At 42.1% G+C, this 17,772-nt stretch overlaps 1 protein-coding gene across 9 annotated transcripts in view; it reads left to right on the top strand.

Annotated features, from left to right (window-relative positions):
* Positions 1 to 17,772, top strand: part of mib1 (MIB E3 ubiquitin protein ligase 1) — a 59,272-nt gene that overhangs the window by 37,095 nt on the left and 4,405 nt on the right. For 6 of the 9 annotated variants that reach the window (XM_085255785.1, XM_085255788.1, XM_085255784.1 and 3 more), the window contains 7 exons: positions 10,096 to 10,228; positions 11,332 to 11,418; positions 11,887 to 12,045; positions 15,167 to 15,348; positions 16,352 to 16,541; positions 16,621 to 16,699; positions 16,815 to 16,961. In XM_085255785.1, the coding sequence (XP_085111911.1) occupies positions 10,096 to 10,228; positions 11,332 to 11,418; positions 11,887 to 12,045; positions 15,167 to 15,348; positions 16,352 to 16,541; positions 16,621 to 16,699; positions 16,815 to 16,961 (977 nt within the window). The remainder of the gene's footprint in view (positions 1 to 10,095; positions 10,229 to 11,331; positions 11,419 to 11,886; positions 12,046 to 15,166; positions 15,349 to 16,351; positions 16,542 to 16,620; positions 16,700 to 16,814; positions 16,962 to 17,772) is intronic. The other 3 variants (XM_085255790.1, XM_085255787.1, XM_085255786.1) reach the window with 1 other exon arrangement.

The raw sequence follows: 17,772 nt of genomic DNA, 5'->3' as shown, positions 1-17,772 counted from the left end.
ATTGTTGTGCTTGCCCTAACCTAACAACAGTTTGACTTTCTGATTTTAAAGATTGTTTTTATCCTGACTCAAGAGAGCTTCTATAGACACAAAGATGATTTAGCGTTTGAGAACAGTGTGAAAACTTTGTCACAAACTTTGCAGACTGTCATGAACGTCATATAATTTGGTCAAAATTAGTGATCTTCCTCAGACACAGTGACGCATTTGTTAGTCTTTTCAGTTTTATCTGCCGTTTGCCATGTTCAATCCAATGTACACAGTAATATTAGATCATTCCTGCTTGTGGGATGTTGGTGGAAATGAACCTATTTCCAGGTGGGCAGCTACAGTTCATTAAAAGATAAATCAAGACTGCGATATTTCAACATAAACCTAGAAATCCACACCATGCACACTGTGCACCTTGATTTAAGCTGGTGCTCCTGTATTTTGTAATTATTTAGGCCTTTGTTTTATTTTATTCCCCTGGTTGTTCATTTAGGCTCTGCATTGTGTCGCTGTATCCTATTCAATAGTTAAGTCACTGGAGTGAGAAACCATCAAAGATGTAGTGCAGTGACTGGTTCATGCAGCGAGCCTGGGTACCACTTTGCTGCAGCATGCACTGTGAGTTACTTGAAAAGTCCCTCAATTGTCCACCTCTCTATGAGCTGGGACCACTCCAACAGATCAGCCAGAGGACACGCTGATACAAGCCCCAATCCCCCTATGACCAATCAGAACGCCCACACTTCCTCCTAGGGTTGGGCCAACAGTGGCTCTGAGCCAATAGATAAGCTCAGCCATGCTGTAATGCTCTGTCTGTCCTGTGGCATGCTGAAACATTGAGTCCTGGCTGCTATGTTGCTATAGCACATGCAGGGAGAGGGAGGGTTGGGGGTAGCGGAGGGAGGGAGGCATGGATGGATGGATAGAGGGGGAAGAGAAGAAATGAGGGATGGAGGGAGGGAAGGAGTGAGGGAGAGGTACAGCCCATACGGAAGGGACTCAAGGACATAAGAGCTTTTGGGAAAGTGACTATAGCATGCAAAGAGAAATGCTTGCATTGTGAAGCCATTGTACTAACTGATGGCATTTTTTCCCCTTTTTTGCCCACTTGCCAAACCTAGAAAGAGCAGGATTTATTTGTGGCACTTTAAGTGCCTCAGCAATGCAGGTAATAAATATGACAGAGCAAGGTGATATACTTTCACAGCGCAGCTGTCAGACATCTTTAATATTGTCTCCACCACTTAAAAAACTAGTGTAGTTTATCTATTTATTTGATGTATTGGAATAAGTTTTAGAATTTATTTGTGCATTAGGTGACACTTTAACACCAGTGTTTCACATTGGTTTGTGTTTTTAGGAAACATTGAGCTTTGCTGCTTGTTTCGTAGTTTAGTGAACACGTGTAAAACATTGCTGTAACAGTTCAATATTGCTAAATACAGTTTCACGCCACACAAAACTGAAGAAAATTTGCTGGTATGTAACATTTTATGCAGCTAGTTACTTGCTGTCAGGTATTTCTTCAGTCAGTTCTACTTTATACATATATATCGCTGTGTTTTGTTTTGTTTGTTTTTTTACACAAAAACTTACTTTTAAGTCAAATTTCATAAAACTTGGTAGGGAGGTGAAGCATCAGCAAAGTAAACTGATATAAAATTTTTGATGCAGCTCCTAATTGCCCTTTTTTTACTGTTTAATAGGGCATTGGGTTAATTTATGTTAATATTTTCCTGCCCTCAGATAACTGAGTGAGGTTTTCAGAGAGCCAGAGTTATACAGATAACCAAATATTTTGAATTTCTTACATTTTGTCATTTATCAAAATTCTACTAGTATCATACAGTGAATATCATTATCATCATCCTAGATTGTGGTTGGGAATGTCACAAGAGTATTTTTTAGGATTCAAATTCATATCCCTGAGCAGTACTGAGTATCAGTCTCTGAGAGAGATGTAATTATTATGTGTGGTTAAATGTGCTTTGTCTTTGTTTAGCTTTCTATGTCCAGTTAAGGTATACATTTTCTTTTCTTTTTTTTTTTTTTTCTTTTTTTCGGTGGGTATTCGTAATCTTAATGTACTCTGAGGGACACATTCAGGTCAGTGTTCAGATCAAAACGAAGCTTAGCTGTTGAATAATGCAGGCCATGTTACCTTGGTAACCCGTATGGACACTGAAGTCAATGGCTCCATGTAAATGCAGCACGACAGGTCAGACAGGATAAGAAGTTCTGTTAGTTTATGTCTCCTGGTGTGTTTGTGCATGTGGCTGTGTGGATACTCGCGTGATGCTTGCATGCTCAAGAAAATTGGCTTTCATTTTGTGGAGGGGGAAAAAAAAACATTATTGGGATTAGGCAGAGTAGCCTATGTGGAAAATTGCTGTGGAAAACCTTCATTGCAGTATCTGTGCAATGAATCATGAGTCTGGATCTATGGGGAATCTGTTGACGTTTCCGTGCTGTATGTGTGTAATGTACAGTACATTGATATAAGCTCTATTTCCCCTCCATTAACAAGTTGGCTGTTAGACATTTTCTGTGCTGCTGTGGAACATATGGCCTGTTGTCTCAGTGCTTAGGGAAGGCAGTAGCTGATACAATGTCCTTTGATCCCCATTATTTTCCACTGCAAACAATAGATTGTAATTACCAAACTCCTCCTTCAGCCACAGCGTCGTCTTCTGCTTATGTGCCTATAAGTAAAAATGCCGAAGAAGTCAGACTCATCTGCTGCAGCACTGCAGTTTGTTTGTGTCACTTTGGATCTGCTCTGCCAATTACTGTGGTAGAAAAATTGATGGTGCGTTGTCATCATTTTGCCATCATGCTTGAGGGGGGATGCTGTCAGGTTTTCACTAATACAGCTTAAACCATAGAGAAATGAGTGTTTCAGTGGAAATGTGGGGCTTATGTATTTGTGACATGGTTGTAGGCATAAAAAGGTGGGAGGTGGGGTCGGGAGTCAGGAGTGATTTAAGTTGCTAGATTTTCCCTGAGCCTGTAGATCATAGGGGCCTCTCAGACTGTCCTCCCATACAGTGACAGTGGCCGGCTGATGAGTGGCTGTCGATCGAAGGACTTGCAGAGTGGCCGAATTCTCCACCGCTCTGCAGAACTCGTAGCCAGTCACTCGCTTCTATTTACTGCTTTGAGCGTATATCTGGAAAGGCTTGTAGTTAATTTTACCAAGCAGGAGTATGTCTAGTTTTGGTTCTAAAATAAGTGTGAAATAAGCTTTATGATTAAAGCATGACCAGTATCTCAGTCACAGCAAAATAATTGTTAATCGGGAATGAAACACTGGCCTCACAGATTGTGCAGTGTAGATGTTGCTGAGTGAAAGAGCTTTAGCCTAAACATTTGAGAAGCATTCAAACGGCAGTGATGTGGTGGCATGACACAGAAAGGGAAGGGTCCTTGACAACCACTGACCAGATCCCAGATGGGGCTCCAATCAATCTGCAAGCCTGTGTGATTGAGGCCTAACACAAGAAAGAGAAAGTTGTTGCTTTCAAGGTTTATTATACTTCTATGTCAATATAACCAACTATGTTAGCGATGCACCAATATATTGTCCAAATATCAGCATTGACTGTTATACTTGTTTAAAACATATGTACCATCCTGGATTTCCATATTCACTAAATCCTTTAAAAAAATACAATCACTTTACTAAAAGTAGAGAAGCCAGTAAACCAAATGAAATAAAAATATTAGAGTATATTAGAGTATTTACTGTGGAAAATATTGAGGATGATGCACCATCCTATCCTACATGTAGTAAAACAGGCCCAAAAACATGATACTAACACCATGCTTTTCATAGATGGTATAAGATTCTTCTGGTGCAGTGCAATGGTATTATCATTCCCAAATCTGTTTTAGGATTGAAAATGTAATGGTTTATACATTCGCTTAAGAACTGAAAGATCCCTGGTTCAATCTCAGGAGAAGACACAAATCCCTCTGGGGTTGCTCAAAGAAGGGCAAAATTCTGCCAAATTAAACATGTGGCGCTTCCTGGTGTGGCGACCCCTTGTGAATAAGGGAGCAGCTGAAAGTAGCTTCTGTTTTAAACAGAATTATAGATCCAATGACATGTCAAAGGGTTTGGTTATTGAATCCTCATCGTCGAGTCCTTTCTTCACCATATTGCACCCTACTTGTGACTTTTTCTACAGACCCAGGTTTGAGGGGTCAGGCTGACATCATTTCCATTTTATAGACTTTTAACAAGCCACTTCTAATATTTTCACCAGTCATTTATTCCTTTGCAGAATGGGGCTATTTGTAAAATTACATAAGGTACAGAAAAGTTAGAGAAACATATTTAATTCTTCTTCTTTTTTTTTTTTTTTTACCATTATGCATACTGTGCGATTTGTTTTAGCTATTCTGATGTTTCTCCAAGTGCTAACATTTATGGATGCATTCTCTCTCCAGCACACTTTTTACTTGAGGGTTTTTGCTTTATCACAGGCAGGATTAAAGTAAACATATAATTACATTATTTCTGCAAAATTCCCTCCACGCCCAAAAATTAGTGGGTTGGGGGTTCTTCCATGTGATTTGCCAGTCACTCTTTTATATTTCAATATTGAGTTCTTTTTCCCAGCTTCCCTTTATAGATGCGGTTGAATTTTTAGTATTCATTAACAATCCATAATAAAATCATGGTCTAATTCTCATTGCACTTCCCTTATATGCTTTATTCATTTAAATGATATAATTTGCTTCCATTGAGGGCTATCACAGGAAGTCATGCTTACCAAGATCATATTTTTCCTTCATATTTTGGACAAATTATGGCTCCAAGTTGTTTTCCAGAATATTCCAATTTATTTCTTTGTTTTACTAACGCATGGTTTTAGTAACATTTACATTTGTGTCATTTTTTTCACATTAAGTGGAATTAATTAATCTTTTTTTAAACCTTTCAGTGGGTTAATATACATTTTTTTCTCCCTGCTGTCAAAATACTTGCACTAGTCCCGGTCTATCCAACCCTATAAGGGGGAAAAGTGGTGTTCAATAATTATATAGATGTTTTATAAGTAATGATGTTATTGAGCCATTCTCTGGTAAGTGTAAGTATGATTTAGATGTCTCTTTAGTCTAATATAATCTGCATGTCCTTGCTCCTTCTTTTATGTCATTCTTCCCTTGTTAAGTAAAAGGATGTGTATTATGACTATTATGGCTTGTGCAGCAATGAAAATGAGGCTTTTTCAAGGTGCTGAGGAGAATGAAGTGCAAAGGAAGAGGAGCATGGGAAAATAATTGGGTCATCTCGAACCAATGGGATATTAACGCGCCATTGGGCTTCTCTGACTGTCTTGCTGTCCCTTTTTTTTTTTTTTTCCTTTTTCATGACTTGCCATGAATCAGGGCACTCCGTATCACCAGGTGATTTACGGCTAATTAAAGCTAAGCCTTTATAGACCACACCCACTGCCCAAATGGACAGAAAACTGAATTGGAGATGTTTCAAAATGCATCTCTTGTCTCCTGGACAACCTTCAAGGCAGCGGCAATACTATAGCGATAATCAAAACATCAGAGAAATGCACCCCTTTCCTTCCTGGTTTATGCAAATAGTCCGTAATAAAAGCATGCTCACTCAGGGGCCTCAGGTAGAGGCAGGCAGGGGAAGGTCACATTGTGGGGAAAATTATTCTCTTCACGGCATGGTAATGAAAGCTTTTTTTATCGAGCGGAGCCAGTTAGGTTCTTGTCCCCAGCTCTCTGCTGCACTGCTGGTCTGGACGCTACTTGTGTTTATTTACTCTGTCCACAGCAGGATGGCACATACCTGTGGGATGGTCATGACAAAGTGAACTTGTAACTAATTGCATCTAGGAGTGTGGCAGTGCCCGCGATGAACTCTGAGGGTTATATTTGCATTAAGAATATCAGCTACTTGAATTACTGTAATTGAAGTTGCGCACATATGTGCACACACACAAGGCATTAGAAGTATGCAGCATACCAGTCAAGCAGTCTCCTTCGGTAAGCATGTTTTAACATCACTGAAGCGGTTTTATGACTCTTCCCCCTACCAGCTGCTGGTGAGTTGGGGGGATCGAGCCTCACACATGATGAAGAGCACCTCCCTGCTCGGAGTGGGAAGGGGAGAAGTGGGTTTTCCATTTCAGCGGTAGTGTGCTGCAGCTGTGAATGATTTGTCAGGTAGTGGGTCCACTATTTCAAAGGACCTGAATATATTGATCCAGTCCTCAATGAGCTGACACCTCATGTATCGTCTGAACTTGCCTCTTCTGGAAAGGCTGTTCCAAGAAGGACCTGGGAGGGGGAAAGAATCCTACTGTAAGGTAGAAAGGAATGCTACCAGTTCAGCTCTGTTAGGCGGTTTAAAAAAGGCTGGGCAAATAACATTTTTTTTTTTTTTTTTTGACAAAATACATTGAGCCAAAGGTTTGCTTATCAGCTTTTTACAGCTGTATTACATGGTCTTGATTGGCAGGTGCAGTTTGCTCCGTTGTCATACAATCCATTAAATTTCCTTTACCTGATATGGATAAAAACAGATCTATTTGTGTCCCTGAAACTGTTGGAAGCTTTGCAGAAGAAGAGTTTTTGCTGGGATTTTATTTTAAGGCCAAGAATTACCTTTGATACAGAAGCTTTGGTGAAGGTACTGGGTTTTTGCAGCCATATTCTTTGGATCTGTACGTTTCAACCATATAAACACTGTAAGATTTGCGAGACTGATCATTTTCATTAATGGCTGCATAAAGCAATTTTATTTTCTTGAAGCAGGTGGCACCTTTTGGTGACTCATTTCCGATGCAGAATTGGGATCTTTTTCTTGGGCTCGAAGCCTTATTTAACGAGTGACGGTATGCCAAACACGTCTCCCACATCAGAGTAACCATATGTTTGTGCGCAGCCATTAATCTTAGACTGGATGTTGACTGTTCCTGTTCTGCCCTGTCCTACCCACGTTATTGTCCCCTGACTCTCACTTCCTGTTGTAATAACGGCTACTGACCACCACACAGATGGCTGTCAGCCAGGCGAGGGCAGCAGAAGGGCCCTGTCGACCCTCACACTCACACCAGCAATTGCGAGCACACACACTGTCTTACATGCAATGACAAATGCCAACACACACAAAGCTGAGGGCATCAGAGTCACAGTCAATGACAAATAGCAGCCAAAGACAACAAGACCCAGTGTGGCGTTCCTGAGGGGCTCTTTGAGATCTCTCACAGGGTGACCCAGTTTCATGACGTACCCCCTTATCCCCTATATGCTAGCATACCCTTTTCCATATTCACCCTAGCATTATTTTATAAGGTTAAGTCATCAGTTATCTCAATTATGTGAATGTTAGCTCCCAGGTCAAGTCATTCTTCTGCTCAGTAAAACCTCTGCAGCCTGGGCTGGTCAGAATCGCTCTTTTCTCCTCTTTTCTTCCTCTCAACGTCCGACCTCATCAGCTAACACGCAGTTTCTCCTATACTCCCCTCAGTTGCAGCTAACACCACTCACCCCAGAGATAAAAACACAACTTAAATTTATTTCTCAGTTCTTAATTCAGTCTTTTTTTCTGCTTTTACAGCAAATAGCTTAACTGCATTGCAGCAGTGCTAGTATGGGGCATTAATATTAATGTCTGCCCATTTCACCCAGCGTGGCAGGGGAGCCTGTCAATCTAGACTTATATTGGAGGGGCTCCTTACGCCAGCGAACACCCGCCTCAGTGCTCAAGCGCCTGATTCGGACGCTAGAAGGCGCCACTGTGCCCTTGTATTAAAGCCGGTGTGCGTTCATTGGCCGGTTTTTCCATAGATGGTGGATATTTCCAGCCAATCCAGATGTGCGAATGTTCTGCCAGTAGGAGTGAGAAAATTGGTAAGAACGGGGGCTTCATGTGGGACAGTTTTGCCCTTGATTCTGGTGGGAACTTGTGGTTTAAAAAAAATGCAGCGTGTCCCTATGTAGCCAATTCTTCGCCAAGGCTAAACGAGTGTTGTTTTGAACCACTGGGAACAAGTTTTGCGTTGCAGCTTCAGGCGATAACCTTATGTGGCAAAATCTTTTCTTGAATGATTTGCTTGTTTAAGCCTCAACTCCTACCCAGCGGGTGGGCCACGGATGAAATTCCTCAGAAGTCCCCTATGAGATGTAAAATCTACAGTATGTAAGCAAATACGTCTTTGTAACAAAGGGGACACGTTATGAATGTGAGATTAGGCAGAATGGGTGCGGTTGCTATCACATTTAAGCAGTGCTCCTCTGCATTAAGTGGTTGAAGATGGCTGCAAGCAATGCAGGTGTGTGTGTGTGTGTGTGTGTGTGTGTGTGTGGGTCTGTGCAATGAGAGGGAGAGAGAGAGAGAGTGAGCAAAAGAGCAAGGGAGACTGGGATCAGTGTGCTGCGCTGTTCATCACTGCAGCAGTACGCCAGCCCTGAATCTCTGTCCGTACAGAGGTGCTGACTGCCTGCCCCGTGCCTCTCTGCTTTCCTCAAGAGGGTGTGCTGATGATGCTCTCTTTCATTATTCCAGTGGGAGGGAGGCGAGCTATAGGTTTAGCAAAAAAACACCCGCAGAGAGCCAGCCGTCCTGTTCCCATTTAGACCAAAAGCTTGCTAGATTATTGTTTTATTTCGAACAGTTGAGCATTTTCACTGACCAGTGTCGACCGTGGCCTTTCCTGCCCTGTGCCCAAACCCACTGCCTCATTTTACTGTTTGAGATCCTGCTTATCTTAAGCACCCCAGTGCACGCTGGTCAGTTGTATCAAAGAGCCAGCGCCGAACTGGCCGCTTCTTTTTTGTCGCATTTTAAAGATATGCCCTGCATGCGTATTCAGGGTTAAACAAGGTCAGAAGTGTTCCCCCCAGCACTGCTGCTGCTGCCTTAATGGTGCCTGAAGGTACACTGTGTACCTATCTACAGAGAAGATACAAGAAGAGTTCAGGGATGTGCTTTTCTAAATGTTGTTTTATATTTCTTTTTATGTGAACAAAGTGAGTTGATGCACTGTTTGCACATTAAAAGCGGGAATTTGTCTCATTTGAGCGTTTAATATTTCTCTCTTCTGTATGCCCATGGGCTAGAGTAGGAACGAAGTTAGGGTCAAGAACAGAGAGATAATGAATGAGGTGAAATACATATTTAAGTAAAACTGCCATACTGTGAAACCTGCTTTGTTTAATTGGAAGAAGGCCACTAAGACATTTAATTACAACACTGTTAATTACAACTTTTTAAGTAAAATCTACATATTTTGACTTCAGCGTAGATTTCCATTCTCTGACTTTAATGTTCTCCAGCCTTTGTAGTTAATAAACAATGGAAATATGTATGTGCCGTTCTGTCTTTCTTTAATGACACTGTCGGCCTTTCTTTCTTTTTTTCTTTTCATCCCTACTCTGACACTGTGACTCCTCTCATACATTTGCCTTTGCAGCCACATGTCTATGTGGCACACATCCTCTAAATGACCTTCAGTGACACTGAACCGGTTCTTGTCGACACACGGGACCACTTCTGTTTAACAGCTCTGTTTAAACAATAGATGTTTCTCCCTTCCCACCTCGTCGGTTTCTTCCCCAGGAGGAGACCTGAGTGAATGCAGCTAAATCTTGATTACCAAGTTGCCTTCCAATGATATGCGCTTTTGCGCATCATCAAGGGAAATGTGACCGCCCTTTTTAAATCAAGAGTCTGTAGGGGGGACGGACACTCTCAGATAAGACGCAGCACTTGCACTGCTCAAAGCTTGATGTAAATAACACTGTGCTTGGTAAAGCAACTCCTCCCTAAGTTGATTTAGTATTCTTGTCGCCATGTGTGAAAATGGGATATGCCCTGCTGCAAAAAGAAAAGCTGTGTATTGGAGTGTGCTGTGTATAAGTGGCACAGTCACTGTGACGTGTACGGCACAGTGACTGAGAGTCATAGATAGGTTTTTGATTACATCAGAAAATTTATACCAAAATAACTTGATTGTCCTGACTTTTTGAAGGATTTTTTGTCTTCTCATGCACCAAAGCCCAGAATCTAGCAAAGCACTGACTTCTCTCCCTCCCTTGTCTTCCTCCTCCTCCTCCTCCTCTGTGCAGTGCCATGCGTGTGCTGTTATCCAAACTGCCGAGGCCTTGGATCGTAGACGAGAAGAAGGACGACGGTTATACTGCACTGCACCTGGCCGCCCTCAACAACCACGTGGAGGTGGCTGAGCTTTTGGTGCACCAGGTAGCAACATTTGAATGCATGCTTAATCACTTAACCTGGCAGCTATTTCTGTAATACATACTTTATAACAGCATGTCTACAGAGGCACCATTATCACTTAAAAAGCGCAGCAGAAGCATGCTCCCTGTGTATCTACCTAGATACCCAGATGTTGGGGAGTGTTTGACGCCAATGCTGTAGTTCCATGAAAATTTCAGAAAGTAGATTTGAATCTTGAATCTATCCTGCCTCCGTAGACCGCTGAAATGCAGTCTACGGCATGACCAGTTGAAGCTCCTATACATGCCTCTTTTTTTCTTTTTTTATTGAATCCATACACTTCGCTGGTCCTCCAGGAGTATTCTTTAGTGCTGCTGGGCCATCATATCCTCCTCCTCCTGCAATCATAAGTTCATGCTCTTTTCTTTTTTTTCTTTTCCTCACCGAGATTGCAGGTTTAGCTCCTTGGAGACTAACTCGCACACGGGTTTACAGCAAAAGTCACCTGATCAAGCAGGAACTGGGTTAATGAGGATATGGTGCAAGGCAGTAACATTGCTGCAACATTCCAGTGCATGAGTGTTCGCAGTGCAAGCTACCTTTCAGCAGGGACAGCTTTTTCCTCCCCAAGTTCCTGCATTGGGCTTGTTCGCAGTGATGGCTCAGCTTTCTATTCAAAAACTGCACCACAGTACAAGGTGCACTGCAGTTTCCCAGCCAGCAAGCCAGCCAGTCAGCCAGTCTTATTACTTTGGGATTTCACACGCTGCCTGATCACAATACTTATCTTCCCTCCACATCTCCTCAGCTGAGGTGTTTGCAATTGGAAATGACAATCACATGCAGCGTTATTGTAGGATGCCTTTTTTTTTTCTCTCTGCCCCCACCAGCTTCCCGGGTGATACTTTGTTGGTCGGCAGGGCTAAAGGAAACAACGTTCTGTCACGGCAAATAAAAATGTTGCAGTCTTTCAAGTGCAAAGGAATTAAATATAAAATATTTTCTTTTTTCCTGTTTTTATTTCTCTTATTTCATTACTTGTCTATCATCTCTGTGTGCACAACATGTTTGTTGCCCTTGTGTATATTAAGCTTTTTTGCTTCCCTCTTGTTCCCACCACCCAGGGCAACGCCAGCTTAGACATTCAGAATGTCAACCAGCAGACTGCATTACACTTGGCAGTGGAGCGCCAGCACACCCAGATAGTTCGGGTTAGTGGTTCCTCTTTTTCTCATTTGTTCTCCCTCTCTTTCTTGCCTTACTTAGTGAGCATTGTGTCTTTAGTCATCTCTCAGTCGGTCTTTTTACACTGTGCACAAAGGGGAGTAGAAAAACATTGGTGCAGCTCCACATTTAATTTATACGGTTGGATGTCCTGCAGTTGAACAAAGTCCTGCTTCAGAGGGGAGGGAAAAAGGCTCTCTAAGGCTGGTTAGAGTGTGTTAGCGTAGCATCGGATTGAGATTGCCACGTTGCCACCTTGTGGACTCACAAAAAAATGCACTCTATAATTGGGTAGCACAATGCTGAAGCAGTTCATTGTGAGCAGCCGGCAACCTTATAAATCAGGATGTGGCATTTGCATTGTAGCATTAAATTAAAGTTGTTTCACGGCGGCTGCGAGTTTCCCTCCGCTGTCGGCTTGTGCAACTCTTTGTTTATGTGTTTCTCTTTAACAGTTGCTGGTGCGGGCAGAGGCCAAGCTCGACGTGCAGGACAAGGATGGGGACACGCCGCTTCACGAGGCACTGCGTCACCACACGCTGTCCCAATTGCGGCAGCTCCAAGATATGCAAGATGTCAGCAAAGTGGAGCCCTGGGAACCTTCCAAGAACACGGTACATGTGCATCTATTATTAACCTCGCTGTTCATCCTATATCACATTTTACGTGTGTCAGGGATTCTTAAGGAGGTGGCCATACATAAAAATAAAACAAATGTTTGTTTCTGTGTATCTGTGTTTACTGATATACAACTTTAGGTTTTTAGAATTTTTTACTGTAGCTCAGTAATAATGAACAATGCTGGCATACTGCAGTAAAGGCTGACTTAGTAATTTTAGGAATGCCATCTTATTATATGATTCTGTTCTGATGTTCTGATTCATTTAGACATTCCCAAATATATTAAGCCAGGAAGGCAGTGCACAGTAATATGGCTCGTTAACGAGTTTGGTCACCAGCCACTGTTTTTCTGCTACTAGTGACTCTGTAACATATGCAGCTTACACTATGCTGCCAAAAGCATTCGCTCGTCTGGCTTCACACGCATATGAACTTAAGTGGCATCCCATTCTTAGTCCACATATGATGTCTGCCCACCCTTTGCAGCTGTAACAGTTTAGGAGTTTAGGGTTGTGTTTATGGGAATGCATTTTTCCATTATTCCAGAAGCACATTTGTAAGGTCAGACACTGATGTTGGACGGGAAGGCCTGACTCACAGTCTCCGCTCTAATTCACCCCAAAGGTATTCTGTCGGCTTGTGGTCAGGACTCTGTGCGGGCTAGTCAAGTGCGTCCACACCAAACTCGTTGATTCATATCTTTATGGACCTTGCTTTGTGTATCGGTGTGTGGTCATGTTGGAACAGAAAGTGGCATCCCTAAACTGTTCCCACAAAGTTGGGAACACGCAATTGTCCAAAATATCTTGGTATACTGAAGCATTAAGAGTTCCTTTCCCTGGAACTAAGGGGCCAAGCCCAACTCCTGAAAAACAGCTCCACACAATAATCCTCCAGAAATACACGACCTACCAATTTATGGCTGAGTTTCTGTCATTCCCAGTCACTTTTACTTTGTTATAGATCCACTACCACTGACTGGAATATTTAGCAGTGAGAACATTTTACAAGTAGATTTGTTGAACAAGTGGCATGCTATCACGGTCCCATGGTGGGACTGTTGAGAGTGACCCATTCTGTCACAAATGTTTGTTGAAGCAGTCTGCATGCCTAGGTGCTTGATTTTATGCACCTGTGACTAGTGCTGGGCGATATGACGATATATATATATATATATATATATCAATCATGTGGACGATAGAAAAGTGTCTATTGTGCCATTTGTCTTCTATCGTTTCTATTGTTTCTAACCTAATTTTATAAATTATTACATAAAATATACCATTAACCCCTTAAAACTGGTCGGAGCGGGCACGCTCTGTTTTGCCTAACTATTTTTAAATCCCTGTAGAACTGGAACCACGTAAGCTAGCGCAATAATTTTTTTGCATATGAAACCGGAGGAGTTGTACTTACATCTTATGCCATCAGCTTGTCCTAGGTCACGGTTTCCTTCCACATATAGCTTTGCAAAAACTGCATAAAAAGCACTTGCAGCAACAAAAACATAATATTCCAGAAACACGCTTTGCCGATCCAATCAGCTGTTCGTAACACTTCCTACGTTGGAATATAGGTCAGCGCGAACTATCGCATGTCCGCCATTACCTGCCCGAAACCAGAAGTGACGTCATTTTTGCAGAAAATGTAATTTTTTACCTTCAGGGCCTTATAAGCCTATGCTGGTGTTTTTAAAAGTTATGTTTGACTTTATGCTTTTCTGTATCGTTTCTGGGATGCTTAGAACTAAAATTACACTGTTGGAAATAGTTTATTTTGATGCAGATGCTGTTTCTTTGCAGCAAGTTGGGAAAAGAAAATCTATAGCCAGCCGAAGATACAGCAGTCTTTCACACAAGGCCCTTATGAGAAAACGTCCCAGCACCATAAACAAATCACAGGAGCCATCTCGCATTACATTTGTAAAGGCATGGCCCCTGTTTACGTAGTTGAGAAGGACAGCTTTCGTGACCTTGTCAAAGTCCTTCATCCGAGGTACGTAAGCACTTCAGTAAAGTCGAGTTGCCTCGCTTATATGACGCATGCCGGGCCAAAGTAGAGAAGGATGTTTGCAGTGTCGTGCATTATGCCTTGATGACTGACCTACGGACGAGCAGAGATACGCAGCCCTACATGAGCGTAACCATTTCATTAACAAAGACTGCACCCTCTGCGCTCGCTGTTTACAGACTGCGTACTTTCCAGATGACCACAGGTCAGGTGGTATATCGTGATATATATCGTTATCGTGATATAAAATAATTCATATCATGATAAATATTTTTTCCATATCGCCCAGCACTACCTGTGACTACTCCCTTTTACCCATCCTGAACGAGTCTGTCCCTCTGTAGAGGCCAAAAGGGCCATGTCAGGCCTCAACTGTCTCCATGTTAACACCACATCACTAAGCCCTATGGGGAGAAGTTTAATGCATGGCTTCTGTGACAGATTTTCTGTACCTGTCACCTTCTGTCTCCCTTCCACTCCATTTTCTTCTCTTTCTCCACCTCCTCTCTTCTGTCCCGCTTCCTGCCCTCTCTGGTTCCCCCCGCGGAGGAGCGGAACCGACAGACAGCAGGCCTAATTGAGATGTGTGCAGTTGGGTCACTCTCCCATGGCTCTCCCCTCCCATCAAAACGAGAATTGAATTAGCCGGCCCGATGGCTCCATCAGCATGAGATGTAAAAGCTACTGGTTGGAGACAATCAGACATGGAAGTTCTAAATTGCAGGAGAGACTTTGAATTGGGGTAGACTGAGTGTGGCGATGAGCTATGGGAGGGAGACAGATGTTACAGTTAATGGGATTTTGGGTTCGGGGTTAGAAGAATATATTTTCTGACAGTCATCTTAAGATGTCTTTCTGATCGTGTTATTCAAAGTGACCCCGTATGTATTTTAACATGAGTTTAAATCTGAAGACATTGATAAAATAAAAAAACTGTACTCCTAACTACATTACTGGTTCAAGTTCCACTGTGTGTGAGGTAGAGGCACATCACAGACCTCCCTTTTCCCCAGGTTCAACTTTAAAATAATCTGTCATGTCAAAAAAAACCCTGGTGCATCTCTAAGTTTATGTGTTTTCCTGCTTCCTTCTTGTTCTCTGCAGTTAATCATGGGCTTGGGCACCCAGGGGGCAGAGAAGAAGAGCGCAGCATCCATCGCCTGCTTCCTGGCAGCTAATGGAGCAGACTTGACCATTCGTAACAAAAAGGGCCAGTCCCCTCTAGACCTGTGTCCGGACCCCAGCCTCTGCAAGGCTTTGGCCAAATGCCACAAAGAAAAGAGCAGGTAAATGTTCTCATCTGACATTTTGCCGAATTGGATGTGAAGATTGATGCCACTCATGACTAAACAGTGAATATGAAGCTGGAGCCAGGAGGTGCCGGGCCGAGCTCAGCATAAAAAAACAAGCGTGGACAATCTGCATAAAAGCTTAGGTGAAACGGTTTCACAGAACATTATGTGCCAGGCTGTTCCTTGGCTAGCTGCTTCATGGAGTCTCAGGAATTCAACACACAACCAACCTTAAAGCTGGAAAGTTAGCATGCTTATGATGCCTTTTCGTCCATCAACAAGATTACACAAAAATTACCAAACTGAATATCATGAGACTGAGCAGACGTGTGGAGCATAGGGGACAGGAAAAAAACTTGAAATTCTGGTGCTTTCATTGAGTTTTTTTAAAACCTCAGATGCAATCATTTTTTATAAACTGTGGAGAGAGGGGAAAAAATCAAATGCATATTTAGCAAAAAGAATAAAGTATTTCCAATAGCACAATCAGAGTTCTAAGTATCCCAGGAACTTGTAATTAGAGAGGCACAGAGTCAGACATCTCCTTTCAATAGCACCCGAGGAGCTGTGATAGGCCTTGGAGGAGGGGAAAACACTACAATTCCCGGGAAGATGACATCAGTTGCTGAACATAAAAACATGTCAAAATACATGCTGACAACGTGATGACGTATATTCCAACGTAGGAAGTGCTGTGAACAGCTGATCATATCCGTAGCGCGTCTGTGTCTGGGCTATAATGTTTTTGTTGTTGTATGCGCTTTTTACATGATATCTGTAAACCCATTAGTGAAAGGAAGCAGCGGTCTGGGACACATTGAATGGCATTAATTCTAGGTATGCACTAAAGGGTTAAAGATATAAAGGAAGAGATAACATTTTGGTACAGTCATGTTCTATTTTGTTCTTTTGATTTCATTTCCTCATCTTTCGTTTTCTCCGGCCTCTCGCTTGTAATCGTTTCTCTCTCTCGCTCACACACTCTCTTCTGTTCCAGCGGCCAGGTGGGCACCCGCAGCCCGTCTCTGAACAGCAACATCGAGTCACTGGAGGAGTGTATGGTGTGTTCAGACATGAAGAGAGACACTCTTTTTGGGCCCTGCGGACACATCGCCACCTGCTCCCTCTGCTCGCCTCGTGTCAAGAAGTGTCTCATCTGCAAAGAACAAGTGCAGTCGAGAACTAAGGTATCAAGAAGCACAGCTGCTACTTGACACAGACAGGAGTGAGGATTATTTAATTTTTCTTGTGTTTGTCCGTCCACAGATCGAGGAGTGTGTAGTCTGCTCCGATAAAAAGGCAGCGGTGTTATTCCAGCCCTGTGGCCACATGTGCGCTTGTGAGAGTAAGTTAACTTCACCTTTCAGCATCATTTTGCCTCTTTTGGCTTCTGTGTGAGTATTAAAGAAAATATAGATTTTTTTTTCTTGCACTGATGATCTTCTTCATCTTTCCTCCAGACTGTGCCAGCCTCATGAAGAAGTGCGTACAGTGCCGGGCTGTGGTGGAACGCCGCACCCCCTTCGTACTTTGCTGTGGAGGGAAAGGTATGGAGGATGATGCCGCTGATGATGATGATGATGATGATGATGATGATGATGACCTTAGTGAGTGAATTTTCCACACGTTTCCTTTTAATCCACCCCCTTTCTTCAAAGATTTTTCTTTTTCTTTTCTCATTTCTTTACTTTTTCCAAATAATCTGCTTTACTTTTATCTTTTGCTTTGTTGCTGCTTAGCTTTTGCAGTTTGTTTATGTTTGCGTCATTATATCTCAAATCATCGTGGCCGTTCTGCTCGAGCATCCCTGAATCGCCTAAAAAGTTTATGGTCCAAAGTCTGGACATATATAATGATTGCTGGGAAATTTTTGCTACATATATCAAATACGTTTTAAGATATATTACAAATGAAAATCTCACCACCATTTCTTACCATAAAAATTATATATACAATAAAATGTGTCATTTGCATCAAGAAATGTTCAGAATTTTTCAGCATAAAATATGGCAAAAAAAGATTAAAGCTGTCCTACAAACTTCCATGTTTGTGCACACTTTAAGAAAAATATTGATAGTACAGAAATAATACAATACAATGTACCTGCATGTCGTGTTAATGCAAAACCACACATGCAAAAAATTAAGAAAAGTGTTGTTGTCATTCAGTTTTCTTGCACGAGTCAGCAAATATGATGTACTGTACCACAAAAACAAACGATCCAAAATCATCATCATATATATCCAGAATTCAATCAAGGCACATTAAGGCAAATCAGAGGTGGCTGAGCAGAAAAAGTTATAAATATGTTATGATTTGAGGTGGAATGATCATCACTGTCATGTTTTCTTTGTATTTTTTCATCCATAGAGACTCATTTAAAAAAAATATATATATAAATAAAATTGTTACGCTTGC

Source organism: Mchenga conophoros, linkage group LG18, assembly GCF_057382185.1.
Source record: "Mchenga conophoros isolate Kocher_MC1m ecotype Shallow Benthic linkage group LG18, M_conophoros_male_GT1.1, whole genome shotgun sequence".
Lineage (NCBI taxonomy): Eukaryota > Metazoa > Chordata > Actinopteri > Cichliformes > Cichlidae > Mchenga > Mchenga conophoros.
The sequence above is the reverse complement of the archived record's forward strand: the minus strand, read 5'-3'. Positions and strand labels throughout refer to the sequence as shown.